Below are 13,616 nucleotides of genomic sequence, written 5' to 3' on the forward strand. Positions count from 1 at the left end.
CTCCACCGCACCTACTTTGCTTTTGTCTCCCTGCATTTACACCTATGCCTGCTTACAGGCGTCTGTACATGCCCCACCTCCCTCTTTGCACAGGGAGATGATGCTGTCTCTTCCTTCCACTTGCTAATCACTCTTCCCTCCTGCAGTCCCCCTTGCCCCCACCTCCTAGTGCACAGGATGTCTCTGTGCTTGTAGTGCCACTGAAGAGAGTGGGACAGTGACAGACTATGAGGGGAGCACCCAGAGGGAAAAACCAGTCCCAATTCTCCATCTTATTTCTGAAAAAAATGTTTGTTGAAGCCCTGACTGGTGTGGCTCAGTTGGTTGGGTTTCATGCTGCAAATCAAAAGGTTGCTGGATCAATTCTCAGTCAGGGCACAGGCTTGGGTCCCTAGTTGGCGGCGTGTAAGAGGCACCCAATTGATGTTTCATACATCGAAGTTTCTCTCCTTCTCTTTCTTCCTCCCTTCCCCTCTCTCTAAAAATAAACAAATGCAATCTTTTTTTACAAAAGAGTTTATTGGATGCTTTTCAACTAAAAGCAGGTGATTAATTCAGCCCTGACCTTGTTCTGTCTTTGAATAACAGATAAATTAGTTTACCTGAAAAGAAATCTTTTCATTTGTATTTCCATGTCACCTGTGATTTTCCCTGCCCTCCACCCGCAGCCCTGCCAGCGGGCAGGAGGAAGGTCAGCAAAGCTGCTGATAAGAGGAATATAAAGAGGGCTTGGTTCTTGGTAAGCAAGGGGCGGTGGTCTACTCCACAGGCAACATGCTGAGCTTTCTGGTCTTCGCTACCCTGGTCCTTTATGGTGAGTGGGTCATGTGGCCTGAGTTCTAGGGAGGGGGATTTGAGCAGGAGGGGCAGAAAGCTCTCCCTAGGCCCAGGCCTGCTCTCTACTCCAGGGCGGGCAGGACACGCTGCCTGTCAGTCTAGCAAAAACTTTGCTCTCCTGGGGCCCATGATAGAAAAGGGTGGGGCCGCTCTCCATGCAGCCCCCTCATGAAGCAGAGGGAAGGCTCTTCCAGGGGCCTGGGCTCTCCTCCCGCCCGTGGACAGGAAGACATCCTCAGCAGGGCCTGGCTGGGCTGAGCGCTGCTGGCCCTGGCCCTCGCCCTGGAGAATCCTGCCAAGCACTGTGTTGAGGGAGGGGAGTCAGGGAAATGGGCAGGTTCAAGCTGAGGTTCATCCCCTCAGGCCAAGGGATGGCCCTGATCAAGGCTGGGACCACAAGAAGCCTGGTGGTTTGAAGTAAATCCTTCACAGCATGCCAGAGTTCTGGGGACACCCAGGGCAAGCAGAAGGCACGCAGACTCCCCTGCTTTGAAAAAGGGCTCAGAGAACCCACAGCTGGGACCCTCATTGGCTCGGGAGGAACTGTGAATTGGCTGACAACTGCTTCCCTCCGCCCCCACCTCGGGCTGACCCTATGCTTAGTCACCACTGGCTCTTCTTCTGCCCCACAAAGGACACAGCACCCAGGATTTCCCGGACACCAACGCCCGGGTAGTTGGAGGAACTGAGGCCCGGAGGAATTCCTGGCCCTCTCAGGTGGGTGTTTCTTCACAGCCCCCGACTTCCAATAAAATAAGAGTGGCCCGGACACTGATACACAGTATTACATGCGTTTGTGCATATCCTTATCAACAGGATGCCCTCCAACTGCCTGGATTCTAGATTTGAAAGATGAATGGGACCAGGCTCAGCTGGTTTTTCTAAACACAAAAGACTTGAAGAAGGGAATTTAGACACCAACCACACTCCCTCTCCCAGGCACATACCTAAATACTCATCACATTTACATTCCCAGCAATATCACTGTGCCACATTAACAGGACTGTGCGGCAGACGCACACTTCAGACTCCACATACCCTGACACACTCTCACACGCTCGCTCTCTCTCTCTCTCACATATACACATACACATTCTCTCACCCCACCACATAGCATGTGTCACACATTTAAGTGCACATATTCCCCCAAGTAGAGCATGTTGTTTTTCAGGCTGTTTAAAGAGTTTCCACTTTCATAACAGGCCAGCCAAGCTCTGATTTAAGCAATTCTAAATGTGCAAGTTGAGAGGAATCACTGCAATTAGAATTAAATTCAATTTACAAAAGTTTGAGCCCCAATTTTCAGGAGTAAAGCTGTTGTGTAATGTGAGATGCTGAAGGAAAAGACATGAACTGATAAAAATGAACATTCCAGTGGTCTTTCTAAATATTCCCTGAGGTAGAAGGACAGGGCATACCTTGAAAACGGTGGAGGGGAAGCTCGGAGACCTAAGCTCGTGGGACTTAGTTAATGAAGTAAGTCCATAACTACATTCCCTTCCCAAGAGGAAATGGAAGCAGGAGGACCTGGGTTCTCAGCCCTTTGCAGCAACTTAGAGTCGGAAGGCCAAACACACTCTGCGTGCATGCCTTTACCTCCCCCCACTCCACACACGTACACAGCAAACATCACCAAACAATGGAGCACTCTTTTGCGCTGATCTCAGATCATCTAAACACCCTTTCTCACCACCCCACCAAGGGGCCACTACCAACCGATCCATAGCAACTGACGGGTCAAATGAAACCTATTTGCCACCTCTAGCCCAGAAAGTTAGAGAATGTTTTGAGGGATGGCAGGAATTTAAGGGGGTGACATGTATTTTGGGGCAAAGCCTTTGAAGAAGTACCACTTATTCTTCCTTTCTTCCTTCCCCATCTAGATTTCCCTCCAGTACCGGTCCGGAGGTAACTGGTACCACACCTGCGGAGGGACCCTCGTCAGGAGGAACTGGGTGATGACAGCTGCTCACTGCGTGGACAGGTGAGAAAAACGGAGACCGGTGTTTCTGAGCCCCTGGGAGGGGAAGAGGCCAGCCTTTCTGGAGGAATATGTATCTTTGACCACTTAGGGCTAGACTTTAAGGGGTTGTTTGGGGACCTGTGGGACGGTAGTAGAATGTAATGAAAAGTACAAATTTTGGCATCAGGAAAGCTCAGGTTCAAATCCCATTCCACCTTCTTCCGGCTGTGTGACCTGAAATGACTTACTTAACTTCTCTAAGTCCTCATTCTCTCATCTCTAAAGTGGAGTAATAATACCTACTTTGCAGAGTTATTGTGAGGGTTCGGTAGGTAAATATTTACGTGTCTAGTCAATGCCTCGCTGGGAACAATTTTTTCATACGGAGCAGTGGTTCTCATTTAAGCATGGATCAGAGCCGCCTGGAAGGCAGAGATTGCTGGGCCCCATCCAGCAGCTTCTGATTTGGTAGGTCCAGGTCGAGGCCTGGTAATCTGCATGTGTAACAGTTTCCAGGTTATGCTGATGCTGCTAGCCCAGGGACGAGGCTTTAAGAATGACTGGCCTGGAAGTTTATACTTTCCTCAAAATCCCTCTGTGGGCCAAGAGTCGTTATATCATTTGTGCTCACCATACCTCCCAGGTTCTGAGAAATTCAGCTTACGATGTTTAGTTTAATAAATTGGGAAAATGAAGTGGATGGTAGTTTCTGTCACTCCCACAAGTTAGCAAATTAGGAAATGAGAGAGCTTGTTACTTTCTCATCCTCCAGAGATTTTCATCCTTCCTCTGCCTGGGTCAGATAAGATGGGTTCTCGTCCTGTAAGCTGGCTTCCTCACTTTTCCCTGAAGGGGAAAGAGAAGGCTTAAGCACCCTGGATCACTCAGGGCTTCTTCCTTCTCTCACTCCAGACAAATGACGTTCCGCGTGGTGGTCGGAGACCACAACCTGAGCCAGAACGACGGTACCGAGCAGTACATGAATGTGCAGCAGATCGTGGTGCATCCGTACTGGAACAGCAATAATGTGGCTGCCGGGTAAGGGCAAGGCTGGGCCGGCCGTGGGCTGGGAGGTGGAGGGCTGACTAGCTAGCAACAGGGTTTTGGCTTCTTTCACATTCAGCCAGGAGGACTTCAAGAATTTAGATTGTGAAGAGCTTGAGAATTTTTGAAGGTTTTTGGTGTTTATTTGATTTGGCTGATTTGCATGATTGGATCACCTGAAGCTCCTTCTCCGCAGAGTTTAATGTTTCCATTTTGATTGTTATTATTATTCATTTTATGGAATAGACTCCTTCAGCAAAAGTAAATTTCTTAAAATGAAGCTTCCATGAGAAAACTCCTCCAAGACTGAGCTGTACACTTTTGGAAAAGAAGTAGTTAAAATGGTGGTCAGTTCTATGGAATGTGGGGGTTGGGATTGGTCCAAGTCATTGGGATATTTCTGCAGCACTTTCAGCACCACACAGATTTTTTTACACCTTTCTTCCTTGAGAACTCTTCTCTGCTACCATGTGCACACCGCTCTGCTCCTTCCTGACTCCCCGCCTATAATGAAAGGTACAAACTACACTCCCCAGTGTTGCAGAAATCAGAGCTAGACTACAACACAGAGACCTCACCAGCAGGTGCTGCTGTTAAATATATAATGTCCTGACAATCCAAGTGTATAATGCATCAAGTTTGAAACTTAGCAAGTCAGTCCCTTTCTTCTTCAAAATCACTGGTTTCTAATTTTGTGGGACACAAAGGCTCAGTGAGGGCCTGCCCATCTGCTGACCTGAAGAAAGGCCTGACCCCACAAGTGAATAGTCTCTTTTCCTCCCACAGTTATGACATCGCCCTGCTGCGCCTGGCCCAGAGTGTCACCCTCAACAGCTACGTCCAGCTGGGTGTGTTGCCACAGGAAGGGACCATCCTGGCTAACAACAGTCCCTGCTACATCACAGGCTGGGGCAGGACCAGAAGTAAGTTACCTACATGGACACCATCCATGGGGCACAATTTTCTGTGGTCCTAGATATTCATAGCCAGAGACCGGAAACCAAAGGAACCAGAGATAAAAATAACTGAGACATGAAATCAAACTAAGAACAGGCCATGGAATCAAGTCAGAGATTTGTAGACTCATAACTAAAACAAACAAGCAAATACACACACACAACGTACCTCAGAGAGTAGTATATACCACCCTTTATTTTGTACATGAGGAAACTGAGGCCCAAAGGAATTAAAGACCTTGTACAAGTATACATGACTACTCAGCCTGGGGCCAGAACCCAGGCATCCGAGCTCCCACTTTGGTGGTCATGACACCATTGTGCCTTCTCCGTAGACAGTCATTGGGCTCAGGGCTGGAATGAATGAACCAGGAGTAGCTATAAGTTTAGAAAAGTCAAGGCAGAGGAAGCCTCAGCCCTCTCCTGGTCATCACGGGAAGATTTCTGGTAGGGAATGTCACTCAGATAACATGGAAAAGTGGGAGAGACGACAAGCAGAGAAAGTTAAGAAGGGCAGAGACGTCAGGCCTGACGTCACCAGGCAGTACTTGAGTTCTGGAAGAGAGCAAGGCCTTGCTATGAGAAAATCTGGAGCTGAGAGACATACTTCTCATCCACCTCTGTTCTCAGTTCACTTAATGTCATTGTGATTCAATTTCATGGTCTTTAATATGAAAGGTTTGTAAGGAGCCAAGGAAATAATTAATGTGAAAAGGCTTTGAAAAGTTAAGGAGCCAGATAAAGAAAAGCTGCACTGAGTTCTTAAGAAATGGAAACAAAGGTGCACAGTCCCAGTTCTGCTTCATGTGGTTAACAGCGTAAGGAGAAAGCAGGGCAGGCAGATAAGTTATCAATAAATAATTCTAGTTACTTAACTAAGGTATCCATGAGTTAAAAAAGAAAAAAAAAAAGCAGAAGTGGAATTGGTTGTTTAGAGCCAGGGAACAGTAATCAAAGATGACTCCCTGAAGGAAGGGGCCTGCAGATTCCACATAAAAAGAGAAAAAAGGAGAATCCATGACATGCAATGGGCAGAGAGAAGGAGTTTGCCCTGAGTTCAGCACTCGTTAGAGCTTGGGAAGATGTGGGAGGATGCGGAAGGTTTTTCCCATGGACAGCATCTGGGGCTGATCAATGCTGTGTGTCCTGTTCAGCCAATGGACAGCTGGCCCAGACCCTGCAGCAGGCTTACCTGCCCAGCGTGGACTATGCCACCTGCTCCAGCTCCTCCTTCTGGGGCTCCACTGTGAAGAACACCATGGTGTGCGCTGGCGGAGATGGGGCTCGCTCTGGATGCCAGGTGACCTGTAGGGAGTGTCAGGAGTCCCACCCCAGGTCCTTCCCCTCTCTGCCTCCCATCCCCTACCCTTCCCTTACCCCCTGTTCCACACCTACTCGCACCCCATATACAGACTCAACTCTCTACTCTGGTTTCTGAATGGGAATGATTCTGTGATAGTAACTCTATACTCACAAGATCTCAAGGTTGAAAGGAACTTTAAAATGCATCTTGCCTAGTACCCCCATCTCAGAAACTCATATGTGGCCCGATATTTTTGTGAGTATATGCATGTGTTCTTTAGAATGTGTTCGTGATCTAGATTTTTTTATGAATGCAGCGGGGCTGGGCCTAGAGTAATGGCTGCCATTTTGAATATGGTAGCTCCCCTCCCATCAATCCCAATTATTCGTGTTGCTCCTATACTACCACCCTTTCACCCCACTAGTATTTACAGCCATGCAGACAGGTGAATATAGTCGGAGAAAGTGCACGAAATGGTTTTATAACAGTTCATACACACACACACACACACACACACGATCTATTTTATATATATGTATGATTTTATTTATATATATGATTTTATATGTGTGTGTGTGTGTGTGTATAAATAGATCAATCAGCAATATACCAGCTTACGGATTTCTTCATGCAATTTAACAAATGTTCTTGATTATCTACAAAATAAAATGCCCAGCACTGTGCTAAGCACTAGGGATATGAAGATAAATCAAACACAATGGAAGAATGGGAAGAACAGATAGAAGATAGAATACTGTAATACAATATGGTTAAATATTTTAATAAAGATATGCATCAGGTGATATGGGCATACAAAAAATAGGTACTTACCTCTATCTGTTAGGGTCAGAAGATACTTGCCTTCCCTGAGAAAGTGCAGTCTGTAGTGAGTGCTGAAAATTAAGTAGGAGAGACAAGGAAAGGTATTCAGAGAGAAGGAATAGCATGAAGAAGAGCATGGCCCAAGAACCTAGGTGAGACACATAGAGAATCATAAGGTGTTCCCTATGACTAGCTCACAGAGGTCAAAGCCCACAGCCTCCAAATCCAGCCTGCTTCCTGTTGTTGTTTGGCCCATGAGCTAAGGATGGCTTTTATGTTTTGAAATAGTTGGGGGGAAAAATAAAATAATAATACATCATGACACATGAAAAATATAAAATTTCGATGTTCATAGAAAATATTTTATTGGAACACAGCCATAGTTGTTTATTACATGTTATTTATGGCTGCTTTCTCAGAACTGAGTAGTTGTGACAGAGACTGTATGGGCTGCAAAGCCCAAAGTATTTATTATTTGGCTTATTACAGAATGTTTGCTGACCCGTTGGGCTAGACCATAAACTATTACTGTACTAGGGAATGTCAGGAGATGACACTAGGGGTGAATGGGAGCCACATGACTTAGGGCTTCAAATGCCATGCTGAGGGCATGAACTTTATCACTCAGATATTAGGAAATTATTGAAGAGTTTTAAATAGGAGGACAGCATGATCAGATTTGCCTGTTAGAAGCACTGTCTGATGACAAGATAATCATGAAGAGGTCAAGATTGGCAAGGAGACTGGTTAGGAGACTGTTGTAATTATCCAGGCAAGAAATTTGAGGGCCTGAATTAAGGCAGTGGAGAAGAGGAAAGAAAGAAGATATGAAGTAAATTATAGGTATTTGGTTTAAGTGATTTAGGAGGAGGGTTTGCTTCCTCAGATGAGACAAGATTTACCCTGACCGGTGTCACTCAGTTGGTTGGGTGTCGTCACACAAAGTGAAAGGTCGCTGGTTCTATTCCTGGTCAGGGCTCATGCCTGGGTTGCAGGTTTGGTCCCCTGCAGGGGCACGTACAAGAGGCAACTGACCAATGTCTTCCTCCTTCTCATCCCCTCTCTCTAAAAATAAATAAAACCATAAACCTTTTTTAAAAGGGGGCAAGATTTATAGGATTTTGGAGGAAAGGCGATGAGTTTGGTTCTGGATAAGTTGAGTCTGAGAGCCCTATGGGATATTCAAGTGTAATTAATTAGCTATAATTAGATATGAAGACAGTTGAACCTTGGGAGGGAGAGCTGGGCTAGAGATACCCTTAGCAGCAAATGAGATCCCCTTCTCCCCCCAAACGCCCCAAAAGAAAAGAGCAGTGAATTAGAAGAACTGTGATAACAAATACTTGAGTGTTTCAGGGACATAGGTGAAAGACGAAGAACCCATACAGATCTAAGAGCGATTAGAGGCAAAAGAAAAATAAGGGTTTTATAAAACCTCAGAAAACACTGATAGGTCATCAGCCAGGAGCCACAGTAGATAACTGAACGTGACAACTTGGCAATGGGTGAGTCACTGGCGACTGGGGCAGGAACAGTTCCAGTGGAGTAGTGATGGCAGAGGCTGAAGGGTAAGGAAGAAGCAGCAATAAAAAAACATAACAAGGAAATGTAGGCTACTCCCCCAAGAATCTTGGGTGAGAGAGAGGAACAAAAAAAGTCTGGTAGCTCTAAGAGGGATGACAAGTCAAGAAGTGGGTGAATCTTTTATGAAGGAAGAATATTGAGTGTGCTTAATAGGCAGAGAGGAAGGGATCCTATAGAGTCAAAGAGAGGAAATAAATGGATGGCACAAGATCCCAGAGGTGACAAAAAAGAGTGAACCAAGAGGACAGGTGGAGCTGGCTTTGAACAGGGAAAAGGGTGCCAATGTGCATAAACGTGAAAGAGTGTACATGCTGGGTAGGTGAAGCTGGCAGGTGTTCTGCATTATTGCTTCTATTCATTTATGAACTAAGAGTCAGACTGGATGCTGAAAGTGAAGAGGAAAGAGTTGTATGGGTCTGTATTAATTAAAGTGAATGGGAGAAGGATTGGCCTCCAAAATATTATTGATACGCTGTTAGAGATCACTTAATAGCTGTTCATTTTACTCAAAGGCCCAGTTGTAGAGAATGGATTAATCCAGAACTAGGATTTTCTGCTTCACTGGGCGAAAGGACAAGCTTGTCGATCAAATGCAGAGTCCAAGCTAGATGGGAGAGGAAGACAAGCCAGCAGGAAGCTGGTAGGCTGGCTGCAATAGCAGAAGCAAAAGATTAAAGGTTTTTTTGTGAGCACTCAGCACTATGGAAACTGACCAAATCATCCTAGTATTCCCAGAAGCTTCCCAATGTGAAAACTTAAGAGTCCTGTATCCTAGGAATCCAACATACAACAAGGGGCAAAAAAAAGTAACCAAGGCATAAATAAAGCAACTTCTTTCAAGTCCTCACTAGCCATCTTAACCCATAACTTTATAAGGTTTAACCTTTTTGAGTTAATTCACTTCCCTCTGCTCTCTTTCAGGGTTTTTTTGTGTTGTTTTTTTTTTTAAATAATAGAAATCTCTCTTTAGTCTCCTGTATTGTCCCTTTTATTTTATTTTACTTTATTTTTTGTTTTTCATGATGTTGACATTTTTGAAGAGTCCAGTTGTCCATCCCCAGCTTCAAAGAAAGGTAGCCAAGGGAGCCATCCAGCCTGAGGGCTCAGCAGCCAAAACATAACTTAGATTAGGATGTTATCTTTAGCCACTTAAGTCTTGTGGCCTTTAGTCAAAACCCAGTTATTGTCTTCTGCTGCTTCAGGGGTCAACAATCACCAAGATGAGAAACTAAATTTAGGTCAGTTCTGGAGGCTGGGTGTCCGATCAAGGTGTCAGCAGGTTTGGTTTTTTTCTTGGGTCTTTCTCCTGGACTTTCAGAAGGTTACCTTCTTGCTGTGTCTTCACGTGGCCTTTTCTCTGTGCATCCTGGTGTTCTCCACGTATCTGAATTTCTTTTTCTCTTCCAGGGTCTTGAATTCTGAAACACTTGAGTAGTTCCCTTCTGGCTGCCACTCCAAACTGACAATTCTCTGAGACAATTGTGTCTCTGGGTGCCTTCCCACTGGAGTTTTCCAAATAGTGTGTTCCTCTAGGTTCTCAGCCTTCTGTGTCCCCAGCCCCTTTCCTGAGAGTGAATTCACTAAACTCCGCTTACCTCAATTCCTGTACTCCCACTGAGCTCTTGTCCATCTCTTCCTTTCATCCTAAAATCCTCAGCCTTACCCTCCAGCTCGCCAGCGCCTTTTTCTTTTCAGGTCAATTAGTATAAGATAATAGTATTACATAAAATTCAGTTACCTTCCTATCCTATAGCCCCGAAAAATTCTCAAATCCCTATTAGAATTTGGGTAGAAGAGGTTTAGATTGTTTTGTTCATTTTGAGTACAATAATCTAAAGCAAATATCTTCTTGGCCTAAGCAGTAGTTCAGGAGGGGTACAGCTAGCTCCTTTTTAAAATAAATTGCCAGTTTGAATTTTGGTCTCTTTCTTTGGTTCTTTTTTTTTTTTTTTTAAGCTTTAATTTTTCATTGAAGCTATAGATAGTACATGGCTTAAGGTGGCAAATAAAACTATGAGGCTTAATAATGGAAAAGACTCCTTGTACCCCTTGAGTTCTTGTTCCCTGGAAGGGACCATTTTCAACTCTTTCCAGTTGACTTTGGTTTCTACCTCCATACGTCTCTAAAAATAATACATAGTCATGTTGCTACTTAATTTTTCAGTTCAGGCATTATGGGAATTGTGGGTTTCTCTTCTTTTTACACATGTATACTTGCTGCCTGAGCATGAACTTTTCCCATCACCACCTCAACTTCCAAAAATAATTTTTATTAGAGTAACATTTAGTGTTTATTATGTTATGTAAAATGTTATTCACAACCAAACCATGTATTCTAGGATTACTTTCCACTTCCTGCATAGTTTTGTTTTCCCTACAAAATAGTTGTCTTTTTTATTTGCATAACATATACTCAACTTATTGCTAATTCAACCCCACATTCTCCACTAACTAGTAAGTGACCAATTTTGTCTTCTCTCGTCCCTAGTGTTATGTGTCTTGGTATGGGTCTATTCTCATTCATCATGAGGGACACTGCCCAGGTTTTTTTCATTCTGGAAACCCTAGAGTTTTGTTTCTAAAACTATTTGTTGGTGATTCCCTCCCCTCCATTTTTATTTTCTCTTTCTGAAATTTGTTATTCACATATTTACCTCCTAAACTGGTTCTCTTATTTTCTCTATATTTTGTTTGTTTGTTCTACTTTATCTCCCAACACTTCTACTATCACACTCATAATTTCCAAAGGCTGTTTTTGTTTTTTGAATGTTCTGTTTAATAGCATACTGTTCTTATATCATGGATGCAATATTAATCCTAATTTTATTTCTTATTTTCTTCTCCCTGCATAATCTTGGTTGCCTGCATTTTTTTTTTGTTTATTTCTTTATCTCTTTCTTTTACTTTTATATTAGAGAATTTCTTCAAGTGTTTGGTAATCCTTGAACATCCACTGTTACTTCAGAGTGCAGTAGTAAAAAGCTGATAGGAACCTCTGAACCTTAGGTGGAGTTCATCTATAGTGAACTGCTTTGTAAGTGACCTGGCTAGGCCATTTCATTGGAGGACTTCCAGTGTCAGTATCTTTAGGTCTTCCTTCTCATGCTGGCCAGATTGTCCCAAGAAATATCTTCCAATTTTATGCCTGGAGTTATAGAACTAGCATTCTGGGAACTGAGTAAGAAGACTATCAAGGTCATATCCTATAAACCCAGATTCCTCTGATTCTTAGCCTGAGTATGTAACCACTATCCAATACATCACTTTCTCTCCTCTTCACCCCAGTTTAGTTTAACATGCTTTCACTACCTATCCTACATGTAAAAGCTAAGTCTAATTAGACACATTTGTCTAAATGTATAGGATAAAGAAATCGTTAGAACACCCTACTTCTCCCACACCAGGTTCAATTTAAGTAAAAAAAAATCTATTCAGCTTTAGATGTTCAAAGTTCTATGTTAGCATTATGGAAATGAAAAATATGAACAAGACATAGCTCTTGTCTCAAGCTCTTAGATGTACGTGGGAAGTAGAAACAAATTGTAAAACCAAAATATGAAGCAGAACATGACATAAATAATGCAAAATAAAGGAAAAAGTACTGTGGTTGTTGAGAAAGGAAAAAGAGATTCATCTTGATTGTGGAGATATGAAGCAAGTGGTGATTTGAATGTGAGTTTTAAAAAACTGTACAGGATTTTACAAACAGAGGTGGGGGTGGACAAGTCATAAGCAAAAATGAAGGCCAAAAGATCAAGATATCTGGAATTTTAGAATTCTGATTTTATTCCTGACAGGGTGATTCTGGCGGCCCCCTCCACTGCTTGGTGAATGGCCAGTATGTTGTCCATGGAGTGACCAGCTTTGTGTCCAGCCAGGGCTGTAACGTTGCCCGGAAGCCCACAGTCTTCACCCGGGTCTCTGCTTACATCTCTTGGATGAATAATGTGAGTCCTCTCAAATAATGGTTGAAGTAGGGTCACCTGGAGACCTGCACACTGGCTGGGTTGGGGAGCAAAAGTTGGGCAGAGAAAGCCATCCTTTTCCGCATTGCGTTTATATGTTTTACTCCTTCCCCTTCCTTCCATACTGCCCCTTCCCGCAATAATGCCACCACCCTGAGTTCCCCTTCACACACCCACTAAGCAGCCCTCACCATCCTGTTTACTGCTCAGGGTAAGATGGTGGTAACAACAGATCTGAACCAGGTGCATATCACTGCTGCCCTAAGTTAAAGCCAAAGGAAAAACAGCTTCAGAAGGCCTGCATGGTCCTGGGCAAGGGGAGAGGCACTAACATCCTCTCCCATTATGAGAATTTGCTCTGCTCTTTAGAAAGAGGTTTTACCACTTTAAACAATGTTTGAGGGTTAGGTGAGACCTATACTGACCTAGTGGGAGAACCTCACAGTCATCCACCTGCACCCTCAACCTTGCACACACTCTGGAGTCTTGTGGCATGAACACCAACTCACAGCCATTTCAAAGTCTGTCCTTGCCACTGAGTCCTGGGTACAGGCCTATAACATTGAATTGTCCTGACACAGATGAAACCTACTTCCTGCCCCACGACCTCGTAACTCCCCATAAACCCAGTATAAGGCCATACTCAGCTAGGAACCCTGAAGCAAAAAGAAAGGAGGTGGACAGAAGTAACTGACTGTGGCTATAAATGGCTTTTCCTTCAGATCATTGGCAGAAACTGAACATCTTCCTGAGTACAAAAGGCATCCCAAGATGATTCTTCAATTCACAGCAGAACTTGAGGGCATGAAGAAAAAAACATTCAAGGAGTCTATTGAACCAGATACAGAAAAGCAAATAAAACTGCATATACATTATCAGCTTGTGTCTTTTTATTTGTAATTAAGCTCTTTAGGATGCAGTTATAGGACCCAAGTTGTATTATACCACATTTCTGGGCTGATTCTTCCACTTGCTGCCTCCTCAACCAGTTCACAAACTAAGCCAAGTGGGAGTGGTCTTATATTATCCTTTTTGAATTACCTTGTATTTTAGAATCTACCTATCCATTCATCTGCCCACCTGCCCTCCTCTTATGCATATTTGCTATATTTAAAGGCACAGAGTACTATTAAATGTTCCTG

At 43.8% G+C, this 13,616-nt stretch overlaps 1 protein-coding gene across 1 annotated transcript; it reads left to right on the plus strand.

The window, feature by feature from the left end:
* Positions 1-735: 735 nt before the first annotated feature.
* CELA1 (chymotrypsin like elastase 1) lies at positions 736-13,278 on the plus strand. The gene is made up of 8 exons (XM_054590841.1): positions 736-814; positions 1,472-1,554; positions 2,721-2,821; positions 3,713-3,838; positions 4,631-4,767; positions 5,955-6,100; positions 12,307-12,456; positions 13,197-13,278. The coding sequence occupies exons 1-8, from the start codon at positions 775-777 to the stop codon at positions 13,212-13,214; spliced, it is 801 nt and encodes a 266-aa protein (XP_054446816.1). The 5' UTR covers positions 736-774; the 3' UTR covers positions 13,215-13,278.
* The last annotated feature ends 338 nt before the right edge of the window (positions 13,279-13,616 follow it).

Source organism: Pteronotus mesoamericanus, unplaced genomic scaffold, assembly GCF_021234165.1.
Source record: "Pteronotus mesoamericanus isolate MK-2021 breed Mesoamerican mustached bat unplaced genomic scaffold, CSHL_Meso_final scaffold_21, whole genome shotgun sequence".
NCBI classification, from domain to species: Eukaryota; Metazoa; Chordata; class Mammalia; order Chiroptera; family Mormoopidae; genus Pteronotus; species Pteronotus mesoamericanus.

Bases quoted from the DNA above. Each gene is read 5' to 3' on its own strand.
- CELA1 (XM_054590841.1), top strand. From the start codon at position 775: ATGCTGAGCTTTCTGGTCTTCGCTACCCTGGTCCTTTATG. The intron at 815-1,471 runs GTGAGTGGGTCA...TGCCCCACAAAG, and splicing joins CGCTACCCTGGTCCTTTATG to GACACAGCACCCAGGATTTC. The intron at 4,768-5,954 runs GTAAGTTACCTA...TGTCCTGTTCAG, and splicing joins AGGCTGGGGCAGGACCAGAA to CCAATGGACAGCTGGCCCAG.